The 13,397-nt window shown below is 41.5% G+C and overlaps 2 protein-coding genes across 2 annotated transcripts in view; one reads left to right on the top strand and one right to left on the bottom strand.

Annotated features, from left to right (window-relative positions):
• Positions 1-1,058: 1,058 nt before the first annotated feature.
• maco1a (macoilin 1a) lies at positions 1,059-13,182 on the bottom strand. Its single transcript, XM_030063602.1, has 11 exons — positions 13,103-13,182; positions 11,177-11,318; positions 10,477-10,603; positions 10,196-10,319; positions 9,476-9,654; positions 8,353-8,893; positions 7,726-7,884; positions 6,671-6,853; positions 6,248-6,368; positions 5,289-5,463; positions 1,059-3,263 (listed from the first exon to the last, which is right to left on the bottom strand). Exons 1-11 carry the CDS (start codon positions 13,180-13,182, stop codon positions 3,061-3,063), a joined length of 2,034 nt encoding a protein of 677 aa, XP_029919462.1. The 3' UTR covers positions 1,059-3,060.
• Positions 13,136-13,397, top strand: part of srfbp1 (serum response factor binding protein 1) — a 3,516-nt gene continuing 3,254 nt past the window's right edge. Inside the window, exon 1 of the mRNA XM_030063603.1 lies at positions 13,136-13,397. This exon is cut by the window's right edge and continues 88 nt beyond it. The gene's annotated coding sequence lies outside the window, so the exon portion shown is untranslated.

The raw sequence follows: 13,397 nt of genomic DNA, 5'->3' as shown, positions 1-13,397 counted from the left end.
AGATCTCATACTAGAATTGTTTCTATTTTTATTTCCCTTATGAAATCATGCCTGATGTGCATTTCCTCATCTTCATTCTGTCGCTGGAGGAGGCCAAAGCCCGAAGTCATAGGCTTCCTGAGTCACCAAAGAATACTTTTGTCACACTTCTCATTTTATTCCCGACCGAAAACACGAAAAAATGCAGCGGCAAGTTGAATTTACGAGGAGTCATGAAGGCGACATCGGAACCACAGTGAACCGCTGGGAGGAGGTGGGGGTCAAAATGTCAATCAAAAAGAGGTGCGTGAGGCTGGCACAGGTTCAAGAGCGGGCGGAGGGAGGGGGGTGTTAGACTGACTGATTGACCCTAACTGTTATTTGCCATCAACTTGATAAATGTGAGTGCATGAGCTATCTTTAGCCCTGATACCTGTTCTGACTTGCACGTACATAAGGAGTCAATTCGGTCATTAAACTTAAATGTCATCTTTCCAAACCTGCTGTACATTGGCCTACCGTCACAACTTAATGATTTTAATCACATGCATACCAATACACTGAGAAACACCGATTGCAATGAACTCTCTTATAGAGCTTCTTCCTGTGTGCTCCACCACAAATCCACCGTGGTGAGCAGTGTTTTGACACTGCTTAAAAGCAGCAATAACCAGTGCTAAATTTAGCATTTCCTTCAAAGCAAGAACGGCTTGCTGGATCATCTGTATGCCGAATTTAAGGGTGGCTTCTAAGGTTTCAGAAAATGTTTCATGATATATTTTAAAACTTATAGCTTTGCTGATAATCAATGTAACATTAAAATGCCAGATTTTTAAAGGAGATACAGCTTCCTGCTGGGGCCAGTGTGTGTACTGGGCCCACTGTCGCCATCTAGTGTTCAATGTATGTATATAGATTGGTTTGCAGGAACATTTCCTCTTTCTCAAATCAAATGACTGTGAAATCAGACATGATTTACAAAGCCAATTTATGGTAAAATATTGAGAGATATAGTGTGACTGGCCCCAGAACAGTGCAAGGAAATAGAAAACTGGACACAGAAGATGAGACACAAACTGTTTAAACGGCTTGCACTGCCACCAGCGAGACTTTCTTTAATTGTGACGCTCAAAGTGAGAGGAAACAGTCACTGTCACTTTGAGTAAAGAAAATAAACACGGTGGAACAATGAAAAGAGAAAACAAAAGCACCGCTTTTTACCTCCCACTCCTTTCACACAAACTTGTAAAAACAACTCAAGAACTAAATTCACAACGCCAGAGCGATCCACATAAATACTTTTCCAGGTAGGCAACATGAGAGCACAACATGGTCAAAACTGGTTCAGCGGTAACTTTTCCCAGCACAACACATTCACAGAGTCCTCCCTGGTCAAAAAAAAGAAAAGAAAAAAGAAAAAAAATACTCAGGAAAAGCAACCAAACATGATGGGTAACATCACTGCAGAGAACTGTTACAAATAAATAAACGCGAGAATAACAGGTGGATCAATACATCCACCTGACCGTCTGCTGCTTTACCATGCTCAACCCAGAACCTTGTAAACACAACAACACCATCCAAATAGTTTCTACTGACAAAAATAACAGTACTCTTCTGCAAACATTATGCTAACTACATCGATCAAAGTATGGATGGAGACCAAACCAAACATCAACACTTGGCACTTAAGAACTGAAATGAAAAAACAAACCAACCAACCAAAACATTCCTCAGTAAGTAAATGTACATTGTTGTAAACAACTAAATGCCAACTCTAGGGCATGATAATAGACAATCAGTTTGGTTGGTGTTTGGCATACCAAGACTGTCACTACAAAATGACATGTACCATGTGCGGCGTTATGTTTTCCCTTTGATACAAACTTAAGTCTGTAAGATAACGACCAATCAGTTTGAATGTGATGCACAAGATGACCTGTTGTTGTTTTAGCCTTACAGAACTGCAACTTTGACGTGATCAGGGTGTGAGAAAATGCTTGTGCAAAACAGAACCAAGCAAATCAGAGCTAAAGAGACACAACCTTGAGGTGTGATGCTTTTTAGATCCCAGGATTGTAAAGTATATGGTTTCTTCATCCTATAAAAGAGAAATTGCAAGGCACTGTAAAATTGCAAATGGGTAACAATCAGTTACCTAGACATCATTAAATCCAGTGAATAATATGGCCTAACAGGTTCTAATTTGGTCCACAGGGAGAGGAAGGGTGTGTCTGCAGCAAACGGGTGAAATTCCTAAATCATTTTTGGCAGTGCCAGGTCGAATCTATCATGAGCTTATTTTGATTATATGATCTGCATCTGCTTTGAAACGCTTCCTGATAATCCTGGAGAATCCATTATTCCAGCATTAAGAGAATAAATTGTGTAAGTGATGGAAAATCTGAGGAACAAAGCAAATGTCTATCCGTTCAGCATCACTATTTTAGAAAAGAAAATATGTACATTGTCAAAAGTGTTCATAGCAAAACAAGAAACTGATTTAAGCTATGATGATAGCAAAACATGAAAAGCACTTACATTCATCTATCTCACAGAGGGCTTTACTTTACAGGGGAATTTTGTCTTCTGCCATGAGAAGATAAAAAGCCAATTGCTATGGAAATTAAAAGCCTGGGCATCCTTTTAATATAGAAACAACATTGTGGGAGGCAGGACTGATAGAGGGCAAAAGAAGACTGACGCAAAGCAATGCATTATGGTTCTACAGTACAAATTTGGCCAACAAAATGTTCCTTTCCCCCCAACCATTGTTTTATCTTCAAACAGATCACACTGTCTAATGGCTACATCCCAAAACACAACAAAAGATATTGTACACAACCGCCTAAAAACAACATAAATCTTGAAACAGAAGCCAAAAAGGTCCCAAATACATATAAGGCGTGGTTGTGTGTTCTGTATGTATCTGTGGTTTGTCTGACATTGTGTCTGTATATGGTACATAAGAGTGCAAAAAACTGTCAGGGGCTGGTAAACCCAAATGAACCCAAACTGGAACTGAAATCTCGGCCAAAATAATAGAAGACAACAGTTCTGAGGAACGTGTTTATGCCAGAGTCACTTTTTCAGGGGCTGGTAGACTGAGGCATTGGGGTCCAGGGAGGAGGGACTATTGTCCATGAATTTGGAGGAGTAGTGTGGAGTGACAGGGCTGAGGTTGCTGCTGTCTGTCGAGTAGGACAAGCTGGGCATCACTGCCATCACCTCTGCTATCTTCTGCTTCAGGTCGGCAATCTCCTGCTCCCTCTGGTGGATCTGGCCTGAAGGGGGATGGGAGAGATGGGAGGAAAGACAGAAATATCCCAGCGTTAGGGCAGAGTGGGGAGACTCATTCTCTAATGTGCCTAAACACTGGCTCCCTACCAGCTCTAAGAGTGCTGTTCTGGGGTTGATCCTGACCTCTGACCTCTCTGGGGAGGAGGAGGGACCAAGTGAAAAGACAGTTTCCCCAGTGGGGATTAATCAAGTTTGTGTTTCCCAGAGTTTGGCAGTTTACTTTCACTGGGGGGAGAGGAGGTGCTGCACTGTTTTTATTTAATTTAACAAGCCCATCATCTGATATTGTTTAATGTGCAAAAGTCACTCAAGTCTAACCAAACAAGGCTGGTATGAGTCAATCTGTTAATGCAGCATTAAATGACCTCTACCATCTGATTATTGCTAGTTTTGTGATACAAATATAACATCGCAAATTACAAATAGGTTACCTCCCCAAGATATTGTGTGAGATGTGGCTGACACTGTGCATCATAGACACAATGAATTATGGTCATAGTAGTTTACTAATACTATTTCAGTGCTGACAACTTTGATAGGTAGGTAGGTATATCAGGAGAACCGATACTTCAGTAACCAGCTGATTCCAATGGTCCAAAAATATGACAGTACCCGTTTTTCTATGGCACCGTAGGTACTGGATGTATTTATTTAGATTTAGTATTTATTTAGATTTAGCCTTCAGTGGGTCGCACCATATTCTTTCGGAACTTACGGGGGCAGAATACACACGATTTATGCTTATTCAAATGTGTGCCGAAGAAGAAACAAACACGTGGAAGATGGAACGGCAGCTCTGCCTCGGCTCGTCCAAAAGAAACATAGCAAGAGTCGAGTATAGAAGGTTTTTTCGTTCAAGGTGGATGCTCAGGGGATAATGATAAATTCGCAAAACAAAATATGCAAACAGTGCCATTGAGGTTTCCCATTAAATAGTTGTTTCTTTTTCTATAAGCCTACTTATTATTTCCATATTTTTTCTCATGTATCTGCTGGATACTACAGCTGAAATCTTGTGCAATCTAAAAGCTTGTTATTTAAGCACAGTTGACTTATTGTTTGATTTAAAAACTTGAAGGCTTAAGTACTTGAATGGTCAACAGATTTTAATAAAGGAGTATATGCTGAAGTAAATGGGATTTTTTCCTTTTGTACTGTGGTATCAAAATGGGCATCAAGAATCGTGGAAATTCACTGGTATTGGTGTCGACTACTGAATTTCTGGTATCGCGACAACCTTACTTTCCTGAAAACTACACCAATGAGAAACACCATGTTTGAATGCAAGCATGGATTTAAAAAGATTTACGAAGATGGCTGTTAAAGTGAAAACAAAAAGAGACTTTGTGTTGTATTTCCAAATAACAGACAAATGAATAGAATGGCAAGGAAACAAAAGCTCTGTGAATGCTTCAGACCAGCTGCCCATACTGCCTGGGCCTGCTTTCTCTCTTGATCTCAACCCCATTTACACCCTGTTGCCATGGATCGCTGCATTAGGAGGTGTGACCCCCTGCCTGCAAATGACCAGCAACTTGGCCAGGCCAGTTGTGGGATGTTATCCCACTCCTGCAGATTCAGAGGCTCACTGTCTCCTCAGGAGGTATATGAGCAGTGGTGGCTGCAAGAGGCAGTCACAGACAGTACTGATGTGCCACAGGATCACTGTATCAATACTCACAGTTGCTACTGTTTTCCTGTTACACTGTTTGTTTCCCTGCTATTGTTTTCATTGGTTTATTGTTGTTATTTATGCAATTAAGCTGCAATTGCAGTCCAGTGTTGCATTTCTTCCTGTTGTCAATATATTAACATATGGGAAACACCAACATCATCTCTAGCGTTGTACACCATGACCAAGTTAATGAGCATAAAGATACAGTATACAGAAGCTGATGCCAACACGTTTGGACTGACACTTTTGATAACCAATATGTTGTTTAAATATTCATCAACTGCAGAATATTCTGTATTTCAGTATGAATTAAGTGTATGAAGTCAACATCTACCCTGTGCGATCTCCAGCTGTCTTTTGGCGTCACCCAGGGCAGAGAAGAGGTCCAGTTTGATCCTGGTCTCAGCGCTCAGGCTGTTCTCCAGGTGCTGGGTCTTCTCCTGCATGGCTGACAGTGCTGACATCAACACCTCTGTGTCTTTCTCATTCTCTTTATACTTCCGTAGCTCCTGTGGAAGGATAGGAGGATAAAATACGAGGAGGAAGTTAAGTAGTAAATGAGAGATTGAAAACTTAAAATGTACGAAGTAGTTAAGCTACAAATGTGTGTGTTCTGAATATTACAATACATATGTTGTAGATATGAGTGGCAGTCAAAAGTTATCAGAAACAACTGAACTGTGCCCAATTCCATCCTGCATGATGGGACTGGGTATGTATGGACAAAGCAGAAACACACTGAATCAAAGAGTAAATGCACTCAAGATGCACTTTAGATCTTGTCACCCAAACCACCTCTTGAGGTGGTCAGAGACCCTTTTGGCCATAGTGACAACAGAGTAAACACAGCGCCTTTCAGACAATAATTAGGCAAATGGCTTCAACAAAGAAACCAAAGCAAATTAAACAGTTGTTGGCACACAGCAGGATACTGGCTGATGAAAAACATGACAGGTGAGCAGTTGTAAATAGTGTAAACATTAGAGAAAATGGCATAAGAGGAAATCTTTGTTTTGGCATGGGAAAGAAATGCAATTTTAATATAGAGATATATTTTCATGTCATAAGTAGGCTAATCCAGCCATCACTTCATTATTGCTGCTGTTAGATGTTAACAAAAAGGCATTATGCTCTGTATATTATTACATGTTCATGTTTGTGATTTTTACATGTATTATTATATGTTTTTAAATACATTTTTTAAAAATATTTTTGTCATGAAGTTTGTGATGGCACTAATATTGCAACTAAACAATTATGTTATTAAAAATAAGTTTAAGTGTCCAATCTCACCTGACATTTGCCCTCCAGATCTCTAATCTGCTCCTCCTTCAGCTTCATGTCCATGCTGAGCTTCTTACACTCTGTCTCCAGCTCTCTGATACGACCACGCAGAGAATCAGTACACTCCCCTCTGATGGACAGAGGAAAATAACAGCAGTTTTAAGAGTAAAATACACAAAGTATCCACACGATTCAATGGACAAAAACAACTGTCTCTGGTTCAGATTTACCCCACTTAATGTTTTGAATTCACTGAATTCATTCCATCACCAATTTAATCATTTGCTTGTTCATTCAAATGAAAGTTCAAGCTGAATTTTGTTGTAACAAAGCCAAGCTAGTACATGTGTAGTGAACATTTTAAAACCAAATAAGTTGACATTTCTTCTTTGCTGCATGCCAATATGTAATGTTCTCCAGTCTAATGTGTACCTGGTGGCAGCGGCTAAGGCCACAGCTCTGGCAGCAGTGGCCTCTTCCATCTTCTTCCTCTTCCTCTCTTCAGCCAGCTGTTTCTCGGCCAGCGCCCGGGCCTCCTGCTCAGCCTTCAGCCTCTTCTCCAGCTGGGAGATGGTCTGCTTATCCTTCTGCTTGGCCTGGACGGCACTGTGGAGCCTGAAGTGTGGCAAAAATATTGTGAGCCTGGTTGGATCATATGATGAGCATTTTGCACTGGCTGAGGGATGTTTGTGTTGTTGCTTTAAATGAGTTCCAGTCCTGCTTCAACACTTAATTTTATCTTTTTTTGTAGGATGAGTGCTAACTCAATAACATTTTGTGTTGGTAATAAATCAGTCACATGACACCATTACTATCTACAGTATCCCAATTTTATGTCACAACTCAAAAACCGTGCTTAGGTACAACATTGTAACATTTAGCATTCATCATCCTTTTCCGAAGTGCCTATTTTTCATCTGCCTTGTGGTCACTCACCTTTAGCTTTAGTGTAAAGATAGGAACGGCAGAATAATAATGATAAAAAAAAAACAAAAAAACATATAGAACAGTGAGAACACAGTGTGCAGTAATACTAACACTGGCAGGATCATAAGATGAGCACACTTGGCGCCGATTGTCCCACAGAACATCATGTCTTACAGTTGCTGCTTTGAGTAAGTTGTACTCCTGCCTCAACACTCCACATTTCATTTACATTCCGCTAATCCCATATGAGTCAGGATGAAATTACACAAATTATGTACATAAGTTAGTCAGTGTGTACAAACCAAGCGGTGTACAAGAAGAGCAGCAATTTTAAAGTCTTTTCATCACAGTTTGGACACTTGGCCAGTTGATGTATAAGAAAAAAAAATCAGCAAAAGCCAGTTAAGTGTGTGAAGCTGAGGCAGTTGTGCTGCGTGTCTCCATCTAAAGCTATAAACATGTCTGTAAACCAGTAGCCCTGAGAGAACTGACATTCACTGTTACTTGATCAAAGTGATTCTGGTCAGCGACTAGGTGAGTATATGAGCATGTATCCTCACTTGTTCTGCAGCAGCTCGTTGTCCTGACGCAGCTGGCCCAGTTCAGAGCGAAGACTACGGTCCTGGCTGCTCAGAGAGGAGAGGTGACTCCTCAGCTCTGATTCCAGCTGTCTGCTGGCCTGAAGATCTGCTTTCAGACGCTTCACATCCTGCTCCAGCCTGCAGGGAAGATGAGGGGAGAAACACAGGGAGTCAGAGCAAGGGCTGGAGTTGGGTGAAGGTGATGAAGTTGGGATGGAATGGTGAGAAAATGTATGGGGGGGATTTCCTCAGCAGCTTCAGGGGTTTGTCTGTAAAATCTGCAGTCAATCCTGCCTCACCTGTCTTAAGGAGCTGCTAACCCACCTGAAAGAAGTTAATTCAGTGGAGTGTCCCATCATGGCTAAATGCTGTTTCAATGTTTTTTTTTGTTTTGTTTTGTTTTTTTATCAAGAAGAATATAGTGCATTTTGCCCAAAAGTGATTAGATTTACAGTTGCTGAATGTCAGCACCACCTATGAGCTAAGGGCAACATCCATTAAAATTATATGGCTTGTATCAATATCAGCCTTCAAAAATGCATATTGATCCAACTCTAATAGGATATCTAGTATGAAGGGGCATGAGTGTTTAAGTGTGTGTCTTACCGTACTAGTGCATCCGGCTTGCCCAGCTGGTTGTTAGGGATGCAGTTCTCCACCGGATCCTTCGGACCCTTCCCCGACCCTTTCTGCTTTTTCTCGTTCTTATTGGACGATGCGCCCGGCGGCACGCTCCCATTGGTGGAGCTGTGATTCCGAGGTGATGAGTTGGTAACATTTCCTCCTCCTCCACTGGCGTTTTTGTAGTTCTTCGCAGTCCCCCCCATCTCCTCTTTAGGAGAGTGTGTGTTGTTATCAGTGTGTGTGTGTTCTCCCGCTAGGTCGTTATTCAGTCTCTTCCCCCCAACGTGGTTCTCAATATACTCCGTCTCCTGTAGTCTGGAGTCCAGTGTATGTATAATACTGTTGTTATTGATTCCAACTGTATGTTGTTTCTTGCCTTCACGCTCTTTTGCATTACTGTCCTTCCCCTTTTCCCGGTACTCCAGTTCTGGTAATGGGACAGGAGAGTTTTTCTTTCCGGGAGGTGCTCCATTTTGAGCTACTGGTGTGGGATCTACCTCTGAGATCCCTTTAGCTAATGCGGCTGGAAGAAAGGAAGTGGAGGTATAGTTAGAAAGAGGGAACACAAAAACATACCAGAGAGAATTAACCAAAATATGTTTGACCCCAAACAGAAAGCAGATAATAAATTGCTGGACTGCTGTGACTGATAGAAGAAGAAACCGTTGACAAGATAGAAGATACTAGCATGTAAACAAAACCAGTCTTCTTAAATTCAAAAATATGTTATCATTTGAAACCTTTCCTACACTATATTACATGAGGAAACAAACCAAAACAGACAGGAAACATCTTGTCTCACTCATTCCCTGTCTGCAACTATACTAACAATGCATTTTGACAAAATTTGATACTAGTGGATCAAATGTTTATTGTTATTGTCAAATTGTCATCATGGCTCACTAAATTGAGGTGGGACTGATTCATCATTTGATGTGATTTTCTTTTCAAGTACCTCTGCATTTGATGGCAGCAAAACTGAAACTGCTTTTAACAGAGGTTAGGTAGCTTACGCAGTATGTCAGTATCACTCCATGTTTTGTCACTTCTGTTGCACTAGCATCTGTTGCACAATTGACTGTGACTGTGTGAGTATGTGTCTCACCCTCCTCGGCCTCCCTCTCCTGTCTCTGCAGCATCTGTTGCTCTGGCGGCAGCGCCTGCTGGAGGAGCTGCATGTAGAATTCATTCTCCTTCTGCACTTCCTTCTGTTTCCTCAGTCGCATTTTGTAGCTGACGTAGCTCTTGAAACCGAAGCCCAGAGTAACCACTGGGTAGCCAATACTGGGAGGTGGAGAGAAACACTGATGGTTAAATTTGAATACAGGGGTATCAGAGGCATCATTTAGGCAATAAGTCATGAGAGACAGTATACAGTGATTTTATATAAGCTCAGAAGCACTGTTAGGCACAATACCAGCACAGTCAAACCCTCACTGCAAAGCTTGGCTTCAACTAGCTTGTTTTTCATATCACGTTGATGATATACTGTCATATTAACCAGAAAGATAACAAATATTCAATAAGTTTATTTTTGACCATATCATTTTCAGTCAAAATGTTCATAATGAACCTAATGGTTGTGCCATCATGGTGGTGTGTTATTTATTGTAATTGTTATGTAGTCAAATATGTGCCTTTATTGTTTTTTTTTGTTGTTGTTTTTTTAAGTGGTTTCCAATGTGTTTCAGACAGAAGGACTGGAATTATCTGTTCTATAATCATGGATAATTTTTTGTTCCGTTTATGATGGGCAAAAATAGACACAAAAAAGCACGCCATGGACTCGAGATCATGCAAGAGACTAAATCAAGCTGACATTTACCAATGAGCAGCAAAGGGTCGACACAGGTCCACATGAAAGTTCTTCAGGTCTTTGAAGCGGATGGCAGCTTCGATGTACACAAACAGGATCCACAGCGATACAGTGGGTAGACACACTCCTCTCTCTGCATGGGAATAAGAGACAAAAACAATTCAGCAATCTTGAATTTGGCACCAGATAAATCTGGCAGGGATGCATTTCTTGCACAGTGAGCCTTTGAGGTGAAAGTATCCGTTTTGCTGGCGGATACAGAAGAATCCAGAGAGAAAACTAGAACTAACCTGTGTGCCAGACATACTGAACCCATACGTAGGTGCTGGCAGCAAAAAACAGCCATTGGACAGGGATGAAGAGGAGGCAGATGATGTCTGATGTAAACGCCACACACACAAAGAAGACAGAGAACGCCTGAGCAGAGGAGAAAACAGACAATAAAGTAAATATGCTATAAAACCTGGGGAGAATCATTTGTAGTATGGAGAGCACACACATATTGTATGTCATGCACAAGCCCCCATTCAACCTGCCATTAACATGCATCTTGTGTTCCATCTATATGCACATATGATTTAGCTGTGGTTGACTGGCAGCCAACATTAAAACGTGACTCCTTACACAATAAAATAGAACTTGTTTTTCCCTAGGCCAGACGCCGATTGCAACACCACTTCTTATGATGTATAGACCATCTAAAACTGGCAGAGAACACCTTGTCTTGCTATCTGAGTTGCCTGTCACCTGTTTTATTTGAGTGGGCCTCCTTATACAAATGTTAATTCCCACTGCATAATTACCCTGTGGACTGGACACATTGTCTTTGCCTTGTATCCTTGACTACCACTGGTTCTCGCTATGTTTTGTGTGCATTTTCAACAGCATTTTATATATACTTTTGTTTTATCAGTGTATGATCCAGGCACTCAGGACACATCTCAATGCCAGGTGAAAGTGGGCAGCGGGGGGGTGGGAGATGGCTCTTACCAGCCCCTGATATCTAAAGGAGTCGTAGACACTTCGGATGAAAAGCCAGAAGGGCCACAGGTACTCAAACCTGAACTCCAGTACAAAGTCAGCCAGCAACACTAACACCCACACGACCAGGAACTTCAGATACAGGAATGTACTGGGGAGAAGACAACAGAGAGAGGGAGAAACTGTGAGAGAAGCTAGTGGACAAGGCCTGCCATGGATTTAGATCATATCATCACAAGCATTTGGATATTGGGTTTACAAAACAGCCCAGTGTTTGAAAGAAAAACACCTTCAGTGTGACTGACAGTTTAAACACAGTATGTGACCTAAGGGTAAGAAAAAAAAAAGATTAATTTCAGTATCACAATTATTATATTTTTTTGGTTGTTTTTCATGTCATGTCATGCTAGGATGTTGGCAAGGAAATTAAACACTGCTCCAAAGTTCAGCTAAATTTTGATGAGGGAAAAACTTGCATTGCCATTTTTAAAGGGGCCCCTTGACCTCCTACCTCAAGATATGTGAGTGAAAAAGGGTTTTATGAATACTCACAGGTCCCTCCTTTGCAGACATGCCCACCTTATGCTAATCCCATGCAGCTTGGGGCACAAACCATGCAGGTTTTAGCATGCAGTGCAAATATGTTATTTTCACCTATTGTAAAATGGTGTATTACTCCATAATGTTTAGGGCCCAGTGTCGGAGTTACATAAATTGGGTTTAACTGGAAAGCTGAGACTCTTGTGAATTCAGTGAGTCCGATTTTATTGATTTGTGATTATGTTACCTCCCATAGTAACCATTTCATTGTAGGGAGACCATTTTTTGGAACATGATATCACTGTATAAAATGGCCCATTGTGACCTTTAGGATAATCACGGCCTTGTGAAACTTTACATCCGCAAACTAGAGGATAATAAAAAATGCAATAAATAGTAATACTGAATCACAACACTTAGGAATTACAATACATATCAAATTGGCACCAATGTATCATGATTGCACTAAATTGGGGGAGATGAGCATATTGTCCCAGCCCTAATGTGAACACATGCTCCAACTAAGTTACAGGCAGATAAAAGTGACAGACCGTCTGCATGCATTCAAATCCACCTCAGAAAACCCCCCAACAAAACTTCCCCCTTTTATCCAATAATGAAACAATGTGTTAGGGCTTTCCTTCCATACAATACCAAACTTCTCAAAATCCAAATAAGAGGGTTGTATTTGCACAGAGTGAGAAAGAGCCAGAGGCAGAATCTCTGCAGTGTCATGTCTGAGCATGTTACTTTCTGCACAGCTGTTTCCACTCTTCTGGCTTGCCATCAGTGAAACTGCAAATAAAGACTGGTTGAGTTTTGTGTTCTGAGATCATTTGCGCAATATAGCGAACTACTAATTACTCGGGATGTTCTCACAGCCTGTACAGGTCACCTGAACACTGAGACGGTATAAAACGCTGTTCAATTTGCGAGCTCAAATTCAGAAATCAGCGGGATAAAGCACATGCAGGCGCCCCGCCGTCGGCGCTACCTCAGGCTTTAAAACGAGCGCCTCCGACGTCGCTGCTGTCATTTCAAGCACAAGCAATATTACTCAGACAAGTTAGCATTCTCTCTTTTTACAGCACGAATTTCGTGTGCAACAGTGGATAATGTGAGGCGCATGCAGTCTCACTTTCACGTTTTGGTTTGCATTTAAGCAGCGAGCTAAGGACAAATCTCCAAGCTAGAATGTCATGTACGAGATGACACACAAGGAGGCCTACAAAATGTACAGTAACGTTATGCGGACACGTTCATTCAAAGCTTTTACAGCTCAGGCCGGAAAAGTACCTCAGTATGGATAAAACAGACACTGGCACCCGTGTTTTGATATATGCAGAAAGGCGCCATTGTTATACAATAGCGTCCCTCCAGTCCCGTTTTTCGTACCTGCTATATATACCCTCGGTGATTCGGTTCCGTTTTAACGGCCGTCGGAGTTTGCTGCAGTCCGCATTGCGCCGCTTCATCCTCCCCCTGTTGATTCACCGGTAATATGGCTCTGATAAATGCAACAGCAAATGTCATACGGTCATCCTAATATGCACATTTCTTCAATTATCCACCATTGTTGTTGTTTTATGCACATGAAACAAAGAAATAAATAAAAACAGTCCGCGGAAGGCCCTCCCCTTTTCACGACACCTGCGTCTCGCGCTGACGTCCGACGTCACGCCGCCGTCAG

This window comes from Myripristis murdjan, chromosome 11 (assembly GCF_902150065.1).
Source record: "Myripristis murdjan chromosome 11, fMyrMur1.1, whole genome shotgun sequence".
NCBI classification, from domain to species: Eukaryota; Metazoa; Chordata; class Actinopteri; order Holocentriformes; family Holocentridae; genus Myripristis; species Myripristis murdjan.
This window is presented reverse-complemented; position numbering and strand designations above follow the sequence as displayed.

Excerpts from the sequence above, each read along its gene's own strand:
- maco1a (XM_030063602.1), bottom strand. The coding sequence starts at position 13,182 with ATGAAGCGGCGCAATGCGGACTGCAGCAAACTCCGACGGCCGTTAAAA. Across the intron at positions 10,604-11,176 it reads CCTTTAGATATCAGGGGCTG|GCGTTCTCTGTCTTCTTTGT; the intron begins GTAAGAGCCATC and ends TCCTCTGCTCAG. Across the intron at positions 10,320-10,476 it reads TCAGTATGTCTGGCACACAG|AGAGAGGAGTGTGTCTACCC; the intron begins GTTAGTTCTAGT and ends ATTCCCATGCAG.